This window comes from Oncorhynchus kisutch, unplaced genomic scaffold (genome assembly GCF_002021735.2).
Source record: "Oncorhynchus kisutch isolate 150728-3 unplaced genomic scaffold, Okis_V2 Okis03b-Okis08b_hom, whole genome shotgun sequence".
NCBI lineage: Eukaryota > Metazoa > Chordata > Actinopteri > Salmoniformes > Salmonidae > Oncorhynchus > Oncorhynchus kisutch.
This window is the reverse complement of record NW_022261980.1, coordinates 922370-944764: the sequence shown is the minus strand read 5'-3', so window position 1 is coordinate 944764 and position 22395 is coordinate 922370. Positions and strand designations below refer to the sequence as shown.

Below are 22395 nucleotides of genomic sequence, written 5' to 3'. Positions count from 1 at the left end.
AGGGTACACACACACCATCTGCCACTACAAGGTACACACACACACACCATCTGCCACTACAAGTTACACACACACTGCATCTGCCACTACAAGGTACACATACACACCATCTGCCACTGCAAGGTACACATACACACACTTCATCTGCAACTACAAGGTACACACACACACACACACACTTCATCTGCAACTACAAGGTACACACACACACACACTTCATCTGCCACTGCAAGGTACACACACACACACACACACTTCATCTGCCACTACAAGGTACACAGCTCCCTTTAAAGGACACTCAGAGGGTTGCACATTTCTGCTAACTTTCCCAAAATGTCAGTTTACTTCCTGAATTGACTGTATTGAAATGTAATTGACCCCAACCATGTCACCTAGATCCTAACCACCACGTATCATCAGACATACTGTACCAGAACTGGATAGAGTTGAATTAAACAGTATTTCCTGTAACTATTACTGCTACAGTACCAGAACAGCTTCAAGATCAAACCCAATGTCCTCTTCTCTTCTTCAGGTGACGGGGAAGGAGGAGAGCCAGGAGCTGGAGAGATGGGATGATGGAGGAGTAGAGGACGTGTTTGAGGAGTCCCTGGGGGGTGGCGGGGGTACGGAGGCGGGGGCGTATGAGCGCCACCAGCTGGGGCGTAGGCGTCTCGCAGCCAAGCAGCTTCATGCTGAGAGGAGGAAGGCGTGGCTGAGGAAGAACCAGGCTCTGCTCCGAGTCTTCCTGTCCTACTGCAGCCTGCACGGAGCCAAGGGAGGGGGGGTCACCTCAGTACGCATGGAGCTCATCTTCCTGCTGCAAGAGAGCCAACAGGTAGGTGCTGAAGAAACACACACACACACAGGTCTCTCTCTCTCTCTCTCTCTCTCTCTCTCTCTCTCTCTCTCTGTCTCTCTGTCTCTCTGTCTCTCCCTCCCTCCCCGTATCAACTCTCTGATATATTCTTGCTCTTCTCCTCCCCTTGTCTCTCCTTTCTCTTATTCTCCCCTCTCCTCCCCTCCAGGAGACTACAGTGAAACAGCTCCAGTCCCCCCTGCCCCTCCCCACCACCCTCCCCCTCCTCTCAGCCAGTATCGCCACCACCAAGACAGTGATCTCCAACCCTGTCCTCCACCTTAGCAACCACATCCATGACATCCTTCACACCATCACACAGATGGAGTTGCCTCCACACCCTGACCTCATGGACGACAGGGTATGTATGGGTCTGTTAGTACGACAGCCTGGGGGTTCAAACTGATCACACATTTAAAACACACTACTAAACTGCCAACAGAAATTATTGTCACAAGGAGTCTTCATTCAAAGATAAATCCCCACACAGCAGACCTTTCTGTCATAGTCTCATGTTGGCTATTCATCTAGAAATGGTTTGTTCCTCCATGAGATGAGTATAGTTTGTCTCTCATCTCTCCAGGTGAATCTCCTGCACACCCTGGCTGCCTCTCTGTCTGCCTGCATCTATCAAGCCCTGTGTGACAGCCATAGCTACAGGTACACACACGTTTTGATGACCTATAGTTTGAGTTCATACTGTCATTTCCTGTTGAGATGAATTGTCATGACTGTCTGATCCTGACCATGGCTCTTTCCCATGGTACCTTGCAGCAGCCAGGCAGAGGCCAATCAGTTTACAGGGATGGTGTACCAGGGCCTGCTGCTGAGTGAGAGGAGACGGTTACGCACCGAGAGCATCGAGGAGCATGCTACACCCACCTCTGCCCCCGCGCAGTGGCCAGGTACACACACAGCTCTGCCCCCGCGCAGTGGCCAGGTACACACACAGCTCTGCCCCCCACACAGTGGCCAGGTACACACACAGCTCTGCCCCCACACAGTGGCCAGGTACACACACAGCTCTGCCCCCACACAGTGGCCAGGTACACACACAGCTCTGCCCCCACACAGTGGCCAGGTACACACACAGCTCTGTAAATGAATGTCTATCAAATGATCGTCTGAGCAGACAGCTGAATGGGAAGGGGAGGGAGGAGAGGGAGAGGACAAAAATAATTGAATTGAGAGAACAGACAGAGAGAGGACTGATAAAGATGGAGAAAGAAACACAGAGAGAGAGAGGACAGACAGAGATGACTGACAGAAACAGAGAGACAAAGATGACTAACAGTGAGAGAAACAGATGGTACTCAGTAATAGCAGCTCTGTAGCCTGTGGGGAATAAAACAGAAGGAGACGCTGGGATGGATGGATGTGTCACGCCATCTCTCCACTGTTAATATGTAGCGGGAATCTTATTACAGCACGAGTCTGGTTCTGTAGTAGATAACTATCTAATAATATCATTAGATCACTCTAATGTGGTTCTGTAGTAGATAACTATCTAATAATATCATTAGATCAGTCTAATGTGGTTCTGTAGTAGAGAACTATCTAATAATATCATTAGATCAGTCTAATGTGGTTCTGTAGTAGAGAACTATCTAATAATATCATTAGATCAGTCTACTGTGGTTCTGTAGTAGATAACTATCTAATAATATCATTAGATCAGTCTAATGTGGTTCTGTGTTGTACAAAGACATCATATTTATTCAAGCCTTCATTTTACCTATCAGTAGTGTGTTCTGTATAAATGTAATTACATGAAATGTATTATATGAATATGTCTGTCTATTTCCCTCTCTCCTCTAGGTGTGTCCTCTCTGATTGCTCTGGTTCAGTCAGCTCAGGGCGAGGATCAGCCCAAGCTCAACGTGTTGCTGTGTGAGGCTGTGGTGGCAGTTTACCTGTCCCTGCTCATCCACGGGTTGGGCATGCACGCTGGCAACGAACTATTCCGCCTCGCTGCTCACCCCCTCAGCAACAAGATGTGGGCGGCCGTGTTTGGGGGTGGGGCTAAAATCATCATCAAACCGAAACGGAACGTCGAGATCACTCCAGGTAACTTAGTACGCCCCTCGGCGTGTAACCCCTGACCTCTCTCTACCTCCTCTTTACCTCTCTCTTCCTCCTTTCTACCTCTCTCCTCCTCTATCTCCTCCTCTACCTCTCTCCTCCTCTACCTCTCTCCTCTACCTCTCCTCCTTTCTACCTCTCTCCTTCTCTCCTTCTCTCTTTCTCTCTACCTCTCTCCTCCTCTCTACCTCCTCTCTACCTCCTCTCTCCCTCCTCTCTCCTCCTCTCTACCTCCTCTCTACCTCTCTCCTCCTCTCTCTACCTCTCTCCTCTCTACCTCCATTCTACCTCTTTACCTCTCTCTTACTCCTTTCTACCTCTCTCCTCTACCTCTCTCCTCCTCTCTACCTCCTCTCTCTACCTCCTTTTTACCTCTCTTTACCTCTCTCCTCTCTCTACCTCTCGACCTCTCTCCTCCTCTCTACCTCTCTCTACCTCCTCTCTCTCTTTCTACCTCTCTACCTCTCTCCTCCTCTCTACCTCCTCTCTACCTCTCTCTACCTTCTTTCTACCTCTCTCTACCTCTCTCCTCCTCTCTACCTCCTCTCTACCTCTCTCCTCTCTCTACCTCCTCTCTACCTCCTCTCTACCTCTCTCCTCCTCTACCTCTCTTCTCCTCCTCTACCTCTCTCCTCCTTTCTACCTCTCCTCCTTTCTACCTCTATCCTCCTCTCCTCCTCTCTTTCTCTCTTTCTCTCTACCTCTCTCCTCCTCTCTCTACCTCTCTCCTCTCTCTACCTCCATTCTACCTCTCTTTACCTCTCTCTTACTCCTTTCTACCTCTCTCCTCTACCTCTCTCCTCCTCTCTACCTCCTCTCTCTACCTCCTTTTTACCTCTCTTTACCTCTCTCTCCCCTCTCTACCTCTCTCCTCCTCTCTACCTCTCTCTACCTCCTCTCTCTCTTTCTACCTCTCTACCTCTCTCCTCCTCTCTACCTCCTCTCTACCTCTCTCTACCTTCTTTCTACCTCTCTCTACCTCTCCTCCTCTCTACCTCTCTCCTCTCTCTACCTCCTCTCTACCTCTCTCCTCTCCTCTATCTCCTCCTCTACCTCTCTCCTCTCTCCTCTACCTCTCTCTCTCTACCTCTCTCTCCTTCTACCTCTCTCCTCCTCTCTCTCCTCTCTCTCTCTCTCTCTCTCTCTACCTCTCTCCTCCTCTCTACCTCTCCTCTCTATCTCTCTCTCTCTCTCTCCTCTCTCTTCTCTCTCTACCTCTCTCTCTCTCCTCTCCTCTCTCTCCTCTCTTTCTCTCTCTCTCTCTCTCCTCTCTCCTCCTCCTCTCTCTCTCTCTCTCTCTCTCTCTCTACCTCTCTCCTCTCTCTCCTCTACCTCTCTTTCTCTCTCTCTCTCTCTCTCTCTCTCTCTCTCTCCTCCTCTCTCTCTCTATCTCTCTCTCTCTCTCTCTCCCTCTCTTTCTCTCTCTCTCTCTCTACCTCTCCTCTCCTCTTCTCTCTCTCTACTTTCTCTCTCTCTCTCTCTCTACCTCCCTCTCTTTCTCTCTCTTCTCTCTCTCTCTCTCTCCTCCTCTCTCTCTCTCTCTCTCTCTCTCTTTCTTCTCTCTCTCTTTCTCTCTCTCTCTCTACCTCTCTTTCTCTCTCTACCTCTTTCTCCTCTCTCTCTCTTTCTCTCTTTCTACCTCTCTTTCTCTCTCTACCTCTTTCTCTCTCTATCTCTACTCCTCTCTACCTCTCTCATTCTCTCTACCTCCTTCTCTCTACCTCCTTCTCTCTACCTCTCCTCCTCTACCTCTACTCCTCTACCTCTACTCCTCTATACCTCTACTCCTCTCTACCTCTACTCCTCTCTACCTCTACTCCACTCTACCTCTTTCTTTCTTGCTACTTCTCTCTTTCTCTATACCTCTACTCCTCTATACCTCTACTCCTCTATACCTCTACTCCTCTATACCTCTACTCCTCTATACCTCTACTCCTCATACCCTCTCCTCCTCTACCTCTACTCCTCTACCTCTACCCTCTATACCTCTACTCCTCTATACCTCTACTCCTCTATACCTCTACTCCTCTATACCTCTACTCCTCTATACCTCTACTCCTCTACCTCCTCTCCTCTACCTCTACTCCTCTATACCTCTACTCCTCTATACCTCTACTCCACTCTACCTCTTTCTTTCTTGCTACTTCTCTCTTTCTCTATACCTCTACTCCTCTATACCTCTACTCCTCTATACCTCTACTCCTCTATACCTCTACTCCTCTATACCTCTACTCCTCTATACCTCTACTCCTCTATACCTCTACTCCTCTATACCTCTACTCCTCTATACCTCTACTCCTCTATACCTCTACTCCTCTACCTCTATATCTCTACTCCTCTACCTCTACTCCTCTACCTCTACTCCTCTATACCTCTACTCCTCTATACCTCTACTCCTCTACCTCTACTCCTCTATACCTCTACTCCTCTATACCTCTCTCAACCTCACAACCTCTCAACCTCACAACCTCTCTCCTCTACCCATTTGTTTATCCTTTGTGTTCTGTCCTGTGTTTTCTGTCTCCCCTCATCTCTCTCCTATCTGTCCCCTGCTGTAACATTCTACCTTAACCCCTCCCTTGTTTCACCCCCCTTTTTTACTCATGCCTGAGGCTGGGAAAACAGACGCAAGCCCCTCCTCCCTCCCATGACTAGCCAGACATACATAACTCCTCCTCCCCTCTCCACTGTGCCAGTTGATATTGAGGCAGGTAGGCCTGAGCAGGGTCCTCCCCCCAGCCCCAGTGTCTCCCAGCCCCTCCACACTGATTCAGGGGACACAGCAGCACCTAGTTGTGAGTAACAGAGCTCCAGTGGGTTTGCAGTGATAAACGACCTGGTTTTGCGGTGTGGTATTGCAGTGCAGTAAATGCCACTAATGTGGTTTCCCCACTCTGTGTTTCTCAGAAAGTTAACTGGTCTTTTCTGTAAGGATACTATTCGTTGGAGGTTCATGGTTCTCTGAACGGACAGAAATAGATCTCTGTCTGTCTCTGTTATTGTGTGCTGTGGTCTCATCTCATCGTGCACCAGAGTGTGTGTGTTTGTGCAGGTGTGTGTGCATGTTTTCCATCTCATCTCATTGTGTCATCTCTATCTGTCTGTCACCATAGCAGCAGCAGCAGGTAAAGCTAGAACGGACTCGTCATCATCAGTGACCCCTGAACCTGACTCAGGGACTAAGTCTAAACCAGGTACTCACTGTGTTTCAGGTCTGGGTTAACTAACCGTGCATTTCCACATAACACGATAATTCGGATAGCCATGCTTGCTTTGTCCTCATGTGGGTGCTAGCAAGCAGGCTAGGTATCAACAGCCAATCCAGTAGGGGGTGGAAGCTTTAGTGAACTTCTATTGGTCAATAGCGTTGGTATATCGCGGAGTATTTGCATACATTTCAGCTTTCGCCAACTTTGTTCCCGCCGTATTCATGCTCGCATCCACCAACCCTCCCCCCGACCACTTCACTTCCCTCCATTGAAAATTAATGAGGCACCGTTGTTTCATCGCCCCCATCGTGTTATGTGGAAATGCACTGCAAGGTTTAACCAGGTACTCACTGTGCTTCAGGCCTGGCTTAACTAAAGCTAAACCAGGTACGCTCACTGTGCTTCAGGCCTGGCTTAACTAAAGCTAAACCAGGTACGCTCACTGTGCTTCAGGCCTGGCTTAACTAAAGCTAAACCAGGTACGCTCACTGTGCTTCAGGCCTGGCTTAACTAAAGCTAAACCAGGTACGCTCACTGTGCTTCAGGCCTGGCTTAACTAAAGCTAAACCAGGTACTCACTGTGCTTCAGGCCTGGCTTAACTGAAGCTAAACCAGGTACTCACTGTGCTTCAGGCATGGCTTAACTAAAGCTAAACCAGGTACGCTCACTGTGCTTCAGGCCTGGCTTAACTAAAGCTAAACCAGGTACGCTCACTGTGCTTCAGGCCTGGCTTAACTGAAGCTAAACCAGGTACTCACTGTGCTTCAGGCCTGGCTTAACTGAAGCTAAACCAGGTACACTCACTGGGCTATAGTCCTCTCAATCACTTTGCACCTGCACATAATTGGCACGTTATCTCTCTCATTCCTGTCGCAAGGCATTCTGGAACTTGCCGTCAAAAAGCGTAATTCAATACAAACCAATACAATTACATATGTAAATAACTGTAAAGAAATATCTTTAGATACAGCTCAATGAATTAACTTAAACATTAACTCTGTAACACATTAAAGTTACAACACAGGTACACTCACTGGGCTATAGGTCTGCCTTAACTAAGGGTAAACCCGGTACACTCACTGGGCTATAGGTCTGCCTTAACTAAGGGTAAACCAGGTACACTCACTGGGCTATAGGTCTGCCTTAACTAAGGGTAAACCAGGTACACTCACTGGGCTATAGGTCTGCCTTAACTAAGGGTAAACCAGGTACACTCACTGGGCTATAGGTCTGCCTTAACTAAGGGTAAACCCGGTACACTCACTGGGCTATAGGTCTGCCTTAACTAAGGGTAAACCAGGTACACTCACTGGGCTATAGGTCTGCCTTAACTAAGGGTAAACCAGGTACACTCACTGGGCTATAGGTCTGCCTTAACTAAGGGTAAACCAGGTACACTCACTGGGCTATAGGTCTGCCTTAACTAAGGGTAAACCAGGTACACTCACTGGGCTAAGGGTAAACCAGGTACACTCACTGTGCTATAGGTCTGCCTTAACTAAGGGTAAACCAGGTACACTCACTGGGCTATAGGTCTGCCTTAACTAAGGGTAAACCATGTACACTCACTGGGCTATAGGTCTGCCTTAACTAAGGGTAAACCAGGTACACTCACTGGGCTAAGGGTAAACCAGGTACACTCACTGGGCTATAGGTCTGCCTTAACTAAGGGTGAACCAGATACACTCACTGGGCTATAGGTCTGCCTTAACTAAGGGTAAACCCGGTACACTCACTGGGCTATAGGTCTGCCTTAACTAAGGGTAAACCAGGTACACTCACTTTGCTATAGGTCTGCCTTAACTAAGGGTAAACCAGGTACACTCACTGGGCTAAGGGTAAACCAGGTACATGGGGCGGCAGGGTAGCCTAGTGGTTAGATCATTGGACTAATAACCAAAAGGTTGCAAGTTCAAATCCCGGAGCTGACAAGGTTACAAATCTGTCGTTCTGCCCATGAACAGGCAGTTAACCCACTGTTCCTAGGTTGTCATTGAAAATAAGAATTTGTTCTTAACTGAGCCTAGTTAAATAAATGTAAAAAAGATATATATTTTTTAAAACACTAACTGGGCTGTATAGTAATGTCTGGAACGGAATGAATGGTTCCTATGTGTTTGATTCTATTCCATTTTTTCCATTCCAGCTCTTACTATGAGCCGTCCTCCCCTAACCAGCCTCCACTGCCTGGGTGATCTAGTGTGGATCAGTAGTATCCGTTATGGTGTACTGTAGTAACTATGTTGTTCCTCCATTAGTATGTTAGTTTCTAGCATGTGATTGTGGTATTGTAGTTAGGTGCTTGATGAAAGCAACACAACTGTAATTCAACATATTTATTATGACTTATTAGATGTGACGGTAGACAAACTAATTCTGAATATCAGTTCTTCTGAATACTGTTTTGGAACCAACCTGTAGTGATCAGACATTATTAGCAGATTGTGTTAAATAAATCAATATGGTTTTGTGTTCACATTTAGACTTGATAACTTTTCTTTGAAGTCAAGTGTTCTTTCAGGATGTGGGTGAAAGGGGGAGGAGTGGAGAAGTGGAGAGAGGAAAAGAGGCTGGGAGAGGATGTGGAGAGTAGAGAACAGCGGAGGGGAGAGGAGAGAACAGCGGAATGGAGAGGAGGGGAGAGAACAGCGGAAAGGAGAGGAGGAAAAGAGGCTGGGAGAGGGGAGAGGAGAGAACCCCGGAGGGGAGAGGAGAGAACCCCGGAGGGGAGAGGAGAGAACCCCGGAGGGGAGAGGAGAGAACCCCGGAGGGGAGAGGAGAGAACCCCGGAGGGGAGAGGAGAGAACCCCGGAGGGGAGAGGAGAGAACAGCGGAGGGGAGAGGAGAGAACAGCGGAATGGAGAGGAGGGGAGAGGAGAGAACAGCGGAGAGGAGGAAAAGAGGATGTGGAGAGGAGAGAACAGCGGAAAGGAGAGGAGAGAACAGCAGAGAGGAGAGGAGGAAAAGAGGCTGGGGGAGGATGTGGAGAGGAGAGAACAGCGGAGAGGAGAGGATAGGAGGAAAAGAGGCTGGTGGGGGAGGATGTGGAGAGGAGAGAACAGCGGAGAGGAGAGGAGGGGATAGGAGGAAAAGAGGCTGGTGGGGGAGGATGTGGAGAGGAGAGAACAGGAAAGGAGAGGAGGAAAAGAGGCTGGTGCCACACATACACCCACCCTCTGGAGAGCTGAGATATAATGGTCCTTGGTCTCTCTCTGTTGTATACCAGGTCACAAGCCATGCAGATTACCCTCAAGGACTCAGAAGCCTTTCAACCAGCAGACAGACGTTGATTAGAATATTATTAGAAACCTCTGGTCATATAACCATTCATAACCATTCTAACCAGTCTCATCATGATATATAGTATAATGAGTTATTGTGATCACCTTGACTGTATTGTCTAGTAGTCTGACGTGTGTGTGTGTGTGTGTTGTACGTGTGTGTGTGTGTTGTGCGTGTGTGTGTCTTGTGTGCGTCTTACGCTGTTGTCTTGGTTTGTCTCTCGTCTCAGTGGTTCCAGAGATAGTCACCCAGGATAACGGTTCAGGTTTGTGTTAAAACATCTGTGTCTGTCGTGTCCGCTCTCCTCTGTATGTGTTTCTGTGTCTCTCCATGTCTTGGGCCCAGAGTTTACCATAACCATGTGACCTGACCAGGAAGACGCTGGGCCCTAACGCTAACACAGATGCTGTGCAGGGTTGCTGGAGTCAATAATCAGTTCAGTCAATTCAGTTTGTTTCCTGAATTGAAATGGAATTGAGCCTAAACCCTGGTGCTGTGCCTTCCACCTGTACCCCCTAACCTCTACTGGGTGATGAAGACGATGATGAGTGATCAACTCCTCTTCATCTCTTACAAGGCAGCAGTCATGTAAAAATGTTTCTATAAAAAACCATATGTACTAACAATCTCTCTCCCACACCCACCATCCCCTCCCCCAGCCGTGCCAGCCCCTCCCCCGGCAGAGGATGTGGATCGACTCAGACGACGGTTTAATATGAGGATGCTGGTTCCTGGTCGTCCAGTAAAGGAGGTCCCTGCCACACCCCCTCCCGTCCCTGCAGAGAGACCCGCCTACAGGGAGAAGTTCATTCCTCCAGAGCTCAGCATGTGGGACTACTTTGTGGCCAAAGTAAGGCGTGATGCTGCTCCGCACATCATCACTGTATACATACGCTCACTGACAAACCATTGACAAATAAGCTCTCCTCTCTCTCTCTCTCTCTCCTCCTCCCTCTCCTCTCTCTCCTCTCTCTCTCCTCCTCCCTCTCCTCTCTCTCCTCCTCCCTCTCCTCTCTCTCTCCTCTCTCTCTCCTCCTCTCTCTCCTCCTCTCTCTCTCCTCCTCCCTCTCCTCCTCCCTCTCCTCTCTCTCTCCTCCTCCCTCTCCTCCTCTCTCTCCTCCTCCCTCTCCTCCTCCCTCTCCTCCTCCCTCTCCTCTCTCCCTCTCCTCCTCTCTCTCCTCCTCTCTCTCCTCCTCTCTCTCCTCCTCTCTCTCCTCCTCTCTCTCCTCCTCCCTCTCCTCCTCCCTCTCCTCTCTCTCTCTCTCCTCCTCCCTCTCCTCCTCCCTCTCCTCCTCCCTCTCCCCCCAGCCCTTCCTGCCCCTGTCAGACAGTGGAGCTCTGTATGACTCAGATGAGAGCGGAGAGGAGGATGACGACGACGATGATGATGATGCTTTCCTCTCTGACACACAGATGACTGAACACTCTGACCCCAACTCATACAGGTGTGTCATTGTTGTGCATTTTCCTACTTGACATCTCAGTAGAGTTCAAATCAAATTTATTTATATAGCCCTTCGTACATCAGCTGATATCTCAAAGTGCTGTACAGCAACCCAGCCTAAAACCCCAAACAGCAAGCAATGCAGGTGTAGAAGCACGGTGGCTAGGAAAAACTCCCTAGAAAGGCCAAAACCTAGGAAGAAACCTAGAGAGGAACCAGGCCATGTGGGGTGGCCAGTCCTCTTCTGGCTGTGCCGGGTGGAGATTATAACAGAACATGGCCAAGATGTTCAAATGTTCATAAATGACCAGCATGGTCATATAATAATAAGGCAGAACAGTTGAAACTGGAGCAGCAGCACGGTCAGATGGACTGGGGACAGCAAGGAGTCATCATGTCAGGTAGTCCTGGGGCATGGTCCTAGGGCTCAGGTCCTCCGAGAGAGAGAAAGAAAGAGAGAAGGAGAGAATTAGAGAACGCACACTTAGATTCACACAGGACACCGAATAGGACAGGAGAATCAAATCAAATCAAATCAAATTTATTTATATAGCCCTTCGTACATCAGCTGATATCTCAAAGTGCTGTACAGAAACCCAGCCTAAAACCCCAAACAGCAAGCAATGCAGGTGTAGAAGCACGGTGGCTAGGAAAAACTCCCTAGAAAGGCCAATACCTAGGAAGAAACCTAGAGAGGAACCAGGCTATGTGGGGTGGCCAGTCCTCTTCTGGCTGTGCCGGGTGGAGATTATAACAGAACATGGCCAAGATGTTCAAATGTTCATAAATGACCAGCATGGTCGAATAATAATAAGGCAGAACAGTTGAAACTAGAGCAGCAGCACAGTCAGGTGGAAGTTGAAACTGGAGCAGCAGCATGGCCAGGTGGACTGGGGACAGCAAGGAGTCATCATGTCAGGTAGTCCTGGGGCATGGTCCTAGGGCTCAGGTCCTCCGAGAGAGAGAAAGAAAGAGAGAAGGAGAGAATTAGAGAACGCACACTTAGATTCACACAGGACACCGAATAGGACAGGAGAAGTACTCCAGATATAACAAACTGACCCCAGCCCCCCGACACATAAACTACTGCAGCATAAATACTGGAGGCTGAGACAGGAGGGGTCAGGAGACACTGTGGCCCCATCCGAGGACACCCCCGGACAGGGCCAAACAGGAAGGATATAACCCCACCCACTTTGCCAAAGCACAGCCCCCACACGACTAGAGGGATATCTTCAACCACCAAATTACCATCCTGAGACAAGGCTGAGTATAGCCCACAAAGATCTCCGCCACGGCACAACCCAAGGGGGGGGGGGCGCCAACCCAGACAGGATGACCACAACAGTGAATCAACCCACTCAGGTGACGCACCCCCTCCAGGGACGGCATGAGAGAGCCCCAGCAAGCCAGTGACTCAGCCCCTGTAATAGGGTTAGAGGCAGAGAATCCCAGAAGTACTCCAGATATAACAAACTGACCCTAGCCCCCCGACACATAAACTACTGCAGCATAAATACTGGAGGCTGAGACAGAAGGGGTCAGGAGACACTGTGGCCCCATCCGAGGACACCCCCGGACAGGGCCAAACAGGAAGGATATAACCCCACCCACTTTGCCAAAGCACAGCCCCCACACCACTAGAGGGATATCTTCAACCACCAACTTACCATCCTGAGACGAGGCTGAGTATAGCCCACAAAGATCTCTGTCATGGCACCACCCAAGGGGGGGCGCCAACCCAGACAGGATGACCACATCAGTGAATCAACCCACTCAGGTGTCCCCTTGCAGGGACGGCATGAGAGAGCCCTAGTAAGCCAGTGACTCAGCCCCTGTAATAGGGTTAGAGGCAGAGAATCCCAGTGGAAAGAGGGGAACCGGCCAGGCAGAGACAGCAAGGGCGGTTCGTTGCTCCAGAGCCTTTCCGTTCACTCTCCCACTCCTGGGCCAGACTACACTCAATCATATGACCCACTGAAGAGATGAGTCTTCAGTAAAGACTTAAAGGTTGAGACCGAGTTTGCGTCTCTGACATGGGTAGGCAGACCGTTCCATAAAAATGGAGCTCTATAGGAGAAAGCCCTGCCTCCAGCTGTTTGCTTAGAAATTCTAGGGACAATTAGGAGGCCTGCGTCTTGTGCCTGTAGCGTACGTGTAGGTATGTACGGCAGGACCAAATCAGAGAGATAGGTAGGAGCAAGCCCATGTAATGCTTTGTAGGTTAGCAGTAAAACCTTGAAATCAGCCCTTGCTTTGACAGGAAGCCAGTGTAGAGAGGCTAGCACTGGAGTAATATGATAACATTTTGGGGTTCTAGTCAGGATTCTAGCAGCCGTATTTAGCACCAACTGAAGTGTATTTAGTGCTTTATCCAGGTAGCCGGAAAGTAGAGCATTGCAGTAGTCTAACCTAGAAGTGACAAAAGCATGGATGAATTGTTCTAAATAATTTTTGGACAGAAAGTTTCAGATTTTTGCAATGTTACGTAGATGGAAAAAAGCTGTCCTTGAAATGGTCTTGATATGTTCTTCAAAAGAGAGATCAGGGTCCAGAGTAACGCCGAGGTCCTTCACAGTTTTATTTGAGACGACTGTACGACCATTAAGATTAATTGTCAGATTCAACAGAAGATCTCTTTGTTTCTTGGGACCTAGAACAAGCATCTCTGTTTTGTAGAAAGTTTGCAGCCATCCACTTCCTTATGTCTGAAACACATGCTTCTAGCAAGGGCAATTTTGGGGCTTCACCATGTTTCTTGTTTCTTACCTGTAATGTCATGGTATGCTTTCTCCCTCTCCTCTCCTCCCTCTCTCTCTTTCCTTTCTCTTCTCTACTCTCTCCTCTCTCTCACCTCTCTCTCCTCTCCTCCCTCTCCTCTCTCCTTTCTCTTCTCTCCTCTCTCTCTCCTTTCTCTTCTCTCCTCTCTCTCTCACCTCTCTCTCTCCTCCCTCTCCTCTCTCCTCCCTCTCCTCTACTCTCTCTCCTCTCTCTCTCCTCTCTCTGTCTCTGTGTGTAGTTGGTCTCTGATCCGTCTGGTCATGGTGAAACTGGCTCTACATAACGTCAAGACCTTCCTCCCTCTCACTGGACTGGACTTCACAGGTACACAAACACACACACTAGGGTTGAATGGCAGGAAACTGTTTACCGGGATTTACCGATCAAAACCACTCCATTTCCCGGGATAAATAACTGCGAGAAACCGGTAAATTATAATCAATTATTTATATGAACAGCAAGGCGTGGAATGGAAATGTTAAATTATATGTGATGTCTAAATCTGTCTTCTCTACGGCCTCTGCATAATGAATCATCAACACTCAGGGTGGGGACAGACAGCCCGTCTCAGGGTGGGGCCAGACAGCCCGTCTCAGGGTGGGGCCAGACAGCCCGTCTCAGGGTGGGGCCAGACAGCCCGTCTCAGGGTGGGGCCAGACAGCCCGTCTCAGTGTGGGGCCAGTCAGCCCGTCTCAGGGTGGGGCCAGTCAGCCCGTCTCAGGGTGGGGCCAGACAGCCCGTCTCAGGGTGGGGCCAGACAGCCCGTCTCAGGGTGGGGCCAGACAGCCCGTCTCAGGGTGGGGCCAGACAGCCCGTCTCAGGGTGGGGCCAGAGAGCCCGTCTCAAGGTGGGGCCAGACAGCCCGTCTCAGGGTGGGGCCAGAGAGCCCGTCTCAAGGTGGGGACAGAGAGCCCGTCTCAGGGTGGGGCCAGACAGCCCGTCTCAGGGTGGGGCCAGAGAGCCCGTCTCAAGGTGGGGACAGAGAGCCCGTCTCAGGGTGGGGCCAGACAGCCCGTCTCAGGGTGGGGCCAGAGAGCCCGTCTCAGGGTGGGGCCAGAGAGCCCGTCTCAAGGTGGGGACAGACAGCCCGTCTCAGGGTGGGGACAGAGAGCCCGTCTCAAGGTGGGGACAGAGAGCCCGTCTCAGGGTGGGGACAGACAGCCCGTCTCAGGGTGGGGACAGAGAGCCCGTCTCAGGGTGGGGACAGAGAGCCCGTCTCAAGGTGGGGACAGAGAGCCCGTCTCAGGGTGGGGACAGACAGCCCGTCTCAGGGTGGGGACAGAGAGCCCGTCTCAGGGTGGGGACAGAGAGCCCGTCTCAGGGTGGGGACAGAGAGCCCGTCTCAGGGTGGGGACAGACAGCCCGTCTCAGGGTGGGGACAGAGAGCCCGTCTCAGGGTGGGGACAGAGAGCCCGTCTCAGGGTGGGGACAGAGAGCCCGTCTCAGGGTGGGGACAGAGAGCCCGTCTCAGGGTGGGGACAGAGAGCCCGTCTCAGGGTGGGGACAGACAGCCCGTCTCAGGGTGGGGACAGACAGCCCGTCTCAGGGTGGGGACAGAGAGCCCGTCTCAGGGTGGGGACAGAGAGCCCGTCTCAGGGTGGGGACAGAGAGCCCGTCTCAGGGTGGGGACAGAGAGCCCGTCTCAGGGTGGGGACAGAGAGCCCGTCTCAGGGTGGGGACAGAGAGCCCGTCTCAGGGTGGGGACAGTTCACAATGCATGTAGACCTATCATCTCATCATGGTAACTTGTTTTGTTGTGACAGGAAGGCCTGCAGCATAGTCTATATTACAGTATTATAAAACCAAGTGTTGTCTAATATACCCAACTCCATCTGGCTTTTAGGGGGCACCTTATTTCTTCATTGTAAAGATATATATTTTTTATTGTAGCTGCAGAGTTTTAAAACAGTCTGTCACTCGAATATCGTTGTTTTAAATCAGTGCCTGACCGAGCACTCTGTCTTTCTCTCTCTCCATCAACTCCATTCAAATTGCATCCAAAATAGATCATCCTGTTCTAGATTGTTCTATATATATAGATGTCCTAGCCCACCTCTTTCAGGTAATACATTTAATGCAGTATTAGTCTTATATTTAGCAAATGAATGATGGGTTATGCATAATAAGCTTGTAATTTATAGCCTCTTGTCTCTTGCTCAGTACACACACACCTGTGCTCCGCTGGCCTCTCCTTAAACAACGCTCCTTAGCTCTTGGAGTCCCATGCAGGAAAAGATACAGTAGAATAGTTTGCTGGACATTATTATATTGTTGCATTTCTTATACCAGTAGACTATTAGAAGAGGGACGCAAGCTCTTGTTTGTTAAATACAGCAGCCAATAGAAGGTAGTTTGAAAGAAGAGTGAACTCACGATGGTGGTCGGTTATAACTGTTATTTATTCAGACCCATAACCATTCAATCTTCATGAAGAGAAGTGAAAGCCTTCTGCATCTAATCCTGGTCCTATATTATTCAACGATGTATTTAGAGTGATGAAGATAAGGACAACAACACATCTAATTCTGGTCCTATATTATTCAACGATGTCTTTAGAGTGATGAAGATAAGGACAACAACACATCTAATTCTGGTCCTATATTATTCAACGATGTCTTTAGAGTGATGAAGATAAGGACAACAACACATCTAATCCTGGTCCTATATTATTCAACGATGTATTTAGAGTGATGAAGATAAGGACAACAACACATCTAATTCTGGTCCTATATTATTCAACGATGTCTTTAGAGTGATGAAGATAAGGACAACAACACATCTAATTCTGGTCCTATATTATTCAACGATGTCTTTAGAGTGATGAAGATAAGGACAACAACACATCTAATTCTGGTCCTATATTATTCAACGATGTCTTTAGAGTGATGAAGATAAGGACAACAACACATCTAATTCTGGTCCTATATTATTCAACGATGTCTTTAGAGTGATGAAGATAAGGACAACAACACATCTAATTCTGGTCCTATATTATTCAACGATGTCTTTAGAGTGATGAAGATAAGGACAACAACACATCTAATTCTGGTCCTATATTATTCAACGATGTCTTTAGAGTGATGAAGATAAGGACAACAACACATCTAATTCTGGTCCTATATTATTCAACGATGTCTTTAGAGTGATGAAGATAAGGACAACAACACATCTAATTCTGGTCCTATATTATTCAACAATGTCTTTAGAGTGATGAAGATAAGGACAACAACGTATTTCATTGAACTGTTGAAAGAGAGGAAGGAACAATGGAGAAAGAGGAGGTGGGCTAGTAACATCAGGGGAAATATTATGAAAGGTCAGCCTACTAACTATACAAATAGGCCCTATTCAATTTCAGAATTCAAATCTAATTTGCTAGCCTGTAGTAACTTTGTAGGCTGCATGTGCTGCACCAGAATCACATGATCTCTCCCTGCTTTATCATGGTTTGAATGAGGTGCATAAATCCAGTTCATAATCAGTATAATACAATGCATTACAGGAATACAGATTAGCCTACTGGAGCTAGTTTCATTTATTTAGCCAAGAGAGCATATAGCTAGCTACATCTATGGGCTTTTAGGATTTTCTGTTGTGTGTAATGTGCAGTAGACTATATCATATATGTATTGGATAAGGACACCATCATTTGGGCTTTTGTGGGCTTGGGCTCAGTAAATGTCTTTAATGTAGGGCTCAGTAAATGTCTTTAATGTAGGGCTCAGTAAATGTCTTTAATGTAGGGCTCAGTAAATGTCTTTAATGTAGGGCTCAGTAAATGTCTTTAATGTAGGGCTCAGTAAATGTCTTTAATGTAGGGCTCAGTAAATGTCTTTACTGTAGGGCTCAGTAAATGTCTTTACTGTAGGGCTCAGTAAATGTCTTTAATGTAGGGCTCAGTAAATGTCTTTAATGTAGGGCTCAGTAAATGTCTTTAATGTAGGGCTCAGTAAATGTCTTTAATGTAGGGCTCAGTAAATGTCTTTAATGTAGGGCTCAGTAAATGTCTTTAATGTAGGGCTCAGTAAATGTCTTTACTGTAGGGCTCAGTAAATGTCTTTAATGTAGGGCTCAGTAAATGTCTTTAATGTAGGGCTCAGTAAATGTCTTTAATGTAGGGCTCAGTAAATGTCTTTACTGTAGGGCTCAGTAAATGTCTTTACTGTAGGGCTCAGTAAATGTCTTTAATGTAGGGCTCAGTAAATGTCTTTAATGTAGGGCTCAGTAAATGTCTTTAATGTAGGGCTCAGTAAATGTCTTTACTGTAGGGCTCAGTAAATGTCTTTAATGTAGGGCTCAGTAAATGTCTTTAATGTAGGGCTCAGTAAATGTCTTTACTGTAGGGCTCAGTAAATGTCTTTAATGTAGGGCTCAGTAAATGTCTTTACTGTAGGGCTCAGTAAATGTCTTTAATGTAGGGCTCAGTAAATGTCTTTAATGTAGGGCTCAGTAAATGTCTTTAATGTAGGGCTCAGTAAATGTCTTTAATGTAGGGCTCAGTAAATGTCTTTAATGTAGGGCTCAGTAAATGTCTTTACTGTAGGGCTCAGTAAATGTCTTTAATGTAGGGCTCAGTAAATGTCTTTAATGTAGGGCTCAGTAAATGTCTTTAATGTAGGGCTCAGTAAATGTCTTTACTGTAGGGCTCAGTAAATGTCTTTAATGTAGGGCTCAGTAAATGTCTTTACTGTAGGGCTCAGTAAATGTCTTTACTGTAGGGCTCAGTAAATGTCTTTACTGTAGGGCTCAGTAAATGTCTTTAATGTAGGGCTCAGTAAATGTCTTTAATGTAGGGCTCAGTAAATGTCTTTAATGTAGGGCTCAGGTAGCATCAGGGTTGAATTTTGGATCAAAGCTGTAATTACATCCAGACAGGCCTATTTATATACTTTATAATGCTTTTGAATGACACTACCAGTTTTGGCGGGATATTCCGTGTACCCCGGAAGAAAAGTGAATTATTCTGGGGATGGAACAATAAAATATAAAATATTGAACACCCACTCACTCACTCACTCACTCACTCACTCACTCACTCACTCACTCACTCACTCACTCTCTAGAGCGGCACAACCAAAACAGTTTTTCTTTCTGTTATCGTCCTCTCCTCCCTCCATCAGACCTGCCGGTGACGTCTCCTCTGGGGAATGCTGTGCTGAAGACACTAGAGAACTGGGAGACCCAACTCCAGGAGAGGATGAACAAGTTTGATGGTCCTCCTCCCAACTACATCAACACCTACCCCACTGACCTCAGCACAGGAGGGGGGCCCGCCATACTGAGGCACAAGGCCATGCTGGAGCCTGACAACACACCTTTCAAGTGGGTATTATTCACACACACAGATACATAGACTACACACACACACAGATACATAGACTACACACACACACAGAGATACATAGACTACACACACACACAGATACATAGACTACACACACAGATACATAGACTACACACACACACACAGATACATAGACTACACACACACACAGATACATAGACTACACACACACAGATACATAGACTACACACACACAGATACATAGACTACACACACACACAGACATAGACTACACACACACACAGATACATAGACTACACACACACACAGATACATAGACTACACACACACACAGACATAGACTACACACACACACAGATGCATAGACTACACACACTCACAGATACATAGACTACACACACTCACAGATACATAGACTACACACACACACAGATACATAGACTACACACACACACACAGATACATAGACTACACACACACACAGACATAGACTACACACACACACAGATACATAGACTACACACACACACAGATACATAGACTACACACACACACACAGACATAGACTACACACACACACAGATGCATAGACTACACACACTCACAGATACATAGACTACACACACTCACAGATACATAGACTACACACACACACACAGATACATAGACTACACACACACACACACAGATACATAGACTACACACACACACACAGATACATATACTACACACACACACACAGATACATAGACTACACACACACACACACACCAAGATACATAGACCACAAACAGATACATAGACTATACACAGATACATAGACTATACACAGATACATAGACTACACACAGAGATACATAGACTACACACACACACACACACACACACAGAGAGAGAGAGATACATAGACTACACATACAGATACATAGACTACACACAGAACATAGACTACACACAGATACATAGACCATAGACTACACACACACACCCATGTTCTCACATGTTTCTGTGTGTGTGTCTCGTGTTCCAGGAATAAGAACCACATTTCGTTCCCTGCGAGGCGTCTCTGGCACTACCTGGTGAAACAGGAAGTTCTTCAGGAGACTTTGATTCGCTATATCTTCACTAAGAAGAGGAAGCAGAGCGAGGTAACGAGCTAAACTGGACCCCTGGTACAATCTGTCTGTCCCCTACATCTACAGCATGTCTGGTCTCATACACCAGGCATCCTTTATTTACCTGGTTATTACCTACACATTAAACAAGTCAAATGGTCATTATATGTTTTAAGGTGGATTCAGAAAGGTGTCATTATATCACCTAACTTGTTAATGATTAATTAAGTGGATTCAGAAAGGTGTCATTATATCACCTAACTTGTTAATGCTTAATTAAGTGGATTCAGAAAGGTGTCATTATAGCACCTAACTTGTTAATGATTAATTAAGTGGATTCAGAAAGGTGTCATTATATCACCTAACTTGTTAATGATTAATTAAGTGGATTCAGAAAGGTGTCATTATAGCACCTAACTTGTTAATGAGTACATAGCAGGTAACTTCTGAGAAACAGGTTTAACATAGTGTTACCTCCTCCAGTCCAGCCTCTCCTACAACATGCACCATGTCAGACAGATCATCGGTCTGGATGTGTCCTTAGAATCATCTTCACAACAATAGTTCTTCAAACCCCAAATTCTATTGATTTATATTTGATATATTCTGTATTTTGAGTAAGGTCCATAATTATTTTGTACATTATGGCCCGTTAATTTAACTTCTGAAGAGTAGTGTATATCACACACACACACACACTTGTATTGTTATTATTCTGGTTTTGACGGCCTTGTATTGTGTAGAACAGAGAATTGTGTGATGTCTGCACACCATCACTACTACTATCATCACCTTTATTATCAGTATCATTCAAGATGTCCATGATCATGTCTGCAGACATCTGCTAACACAGACAGTCATCTTATATGGTGCATCTCCTTTCTAAACCACATTATAACCACATACATAGATCCTGCTTTGTTGAGATTTGAGTAGAAAGTTAAAGATATGATTTCAAACTAAAGAGGAACCTTATACCTGACTTCCAGTAAGTAGACTCTTTAAGGTGTGTTTATTTTGACTTTGGTGTTGAGACTGTGCCCCACCCTCCCCTCTACCCACTGTCATTACATTGAGAGAGACCTCTCCTATCTCCCCAGCACTCCACTCTGTTACCATTGGACATTGTTTGGGTTGGGAGAAGCCTTTGCCTCATCCACGTATTGACACACTGACTGTGTGTGTGGCTGCGTGTATCTACCATCCAAACAACCCTGTCATTTTTGTTTTCTTCATTTTGTGTTTTGTGCATGTGTTGTGTAGTGTGTTGAAGGCTATATGGATCTCCTCAGCCCAAACTGTGTATCTGGAGCTCTCAGGTCCAACAAGGTAGTATCAAGGTGTCTGTCTGTACAGTATGAACTGGTACCTGCTCAGGGCTGTGTAAGTCTCTCTTCTAATCACTTGGCATGCTTCACCTCACCATTACTACTCACAAACCCAACACTACCAGGGTTTTCCAGAGCTTCACCTCACCATTACTACTCACTAACCCAACACTACCAGGGTTTTCCAGAGCTTCACCTCACCATTACTACTCACTAACCCAACACTACCAGGGTTTTCCAGAGCTTCACCTCACCATTACTACTCACTAACCCAACACTACCAGGGTTTTCCAGAGCTTCACCTCACCATTACTACTCACTAACCCAACACTACCAGGGTTTTCCAGAGCTTCACCTCACCATTACTACTCACTAACCCAACACTACCAGGGTTTTCCAGAGCTTCACCTCACCATTACTACTCACTAACCCAACACTACCAGGGTTTTCCAGAGCTTCACCTCACCATTAGTACTCACAAACCCAACACTACCAGGGTTTTCCAGAGCTTCACCTCAACATTACTACTCACTAACCCAATACTACCAGGGTTTTCCAGAGCTTCACCTCACCATTACTACTCACTAACCCAACACTACCAGGGTTTTCCAGAGCTTCACCTCACCATTACTACTCACTAACCCAACACTGCCAGGGTTTTCCAGAGCTTCACCTCAACATTACTACTCACTAACCCAACACTACCAGGGTTTTCCAGAGCTTCACCTCACCATTACTACTCACAAACCCAACACTACCAGGGTTTTCCAGAGCTTCACCTCAACATTACTACTCACTAACCCAATACTACCAGGGTTTTCCAGAGCTTCACCTAACCATTACTACTCACTAACCCAATACTACCAGGGTTTTCCAGAGCTTCACCTCAACATTACTACTCACTAACCCAACACGACCAGGGTTTTCCAGAGCTTCACCTCACCATTACTACTCACTAACCCACACACCAGGGTTTTCAGAGCTTCACC

The 22395-nt window shown here is 47.1% G+C and overlaps 1 protein-coding gene across 10 annotated transcripts in view; it reads left to right on the top strand.

The window, feature by feature from the left end:
* The window catches only part of LOC109877903 (dmX-like protein 2), a 104190-nt gene that overhangs the window by 65567 nt on the left and 16228 nt on the right, over positions 1-22395 (top strand). For 3 of the 10 annotated variants that reach the window (XM_031812345.1, XM_031812346.1, XM_031812343.1), the window contains exons 35-46: positions 536-838; positions 1029-1220; positions 1443-1519; positions 1634-1764; positions 2678-2926; positions 6055-6135; positions 10093-10283; positions 10742-10878; positions 13897-13982; positions 18779-18980; positions 19994-20111; positions 21342-21407. In XM_031812345.1, coding sequence (XP_031668205.1) covers positions 536-838; positions 1029-1220; positions 1443-1519; positions 1634-1764; positions 2678-2926; positions 6055-6135; positions 10093-10283; positions 10742-10878; positions 13897-13982; positions 18779-18980; positions 19994-20111; positions 21342-21407 — 1833 coding nt within the window. The remainder of the gene's footprint in view (positions 1-535; positions 839-1028; positions 1221-1442; positions 1520-1633; positions 1765-2677; positions 2927-6054; positions 6136-10092; positions 10284-10741; positions 10879-13896; positions 13983-18778; positions 18981-19993; positions 20112-21341; positions 21408-22395) is intronic. The other 7 variants (XM_031812347.1, XM_031812344.1, XM_031812350.1 and 4 more) reach the window with 4 other exon arrangements.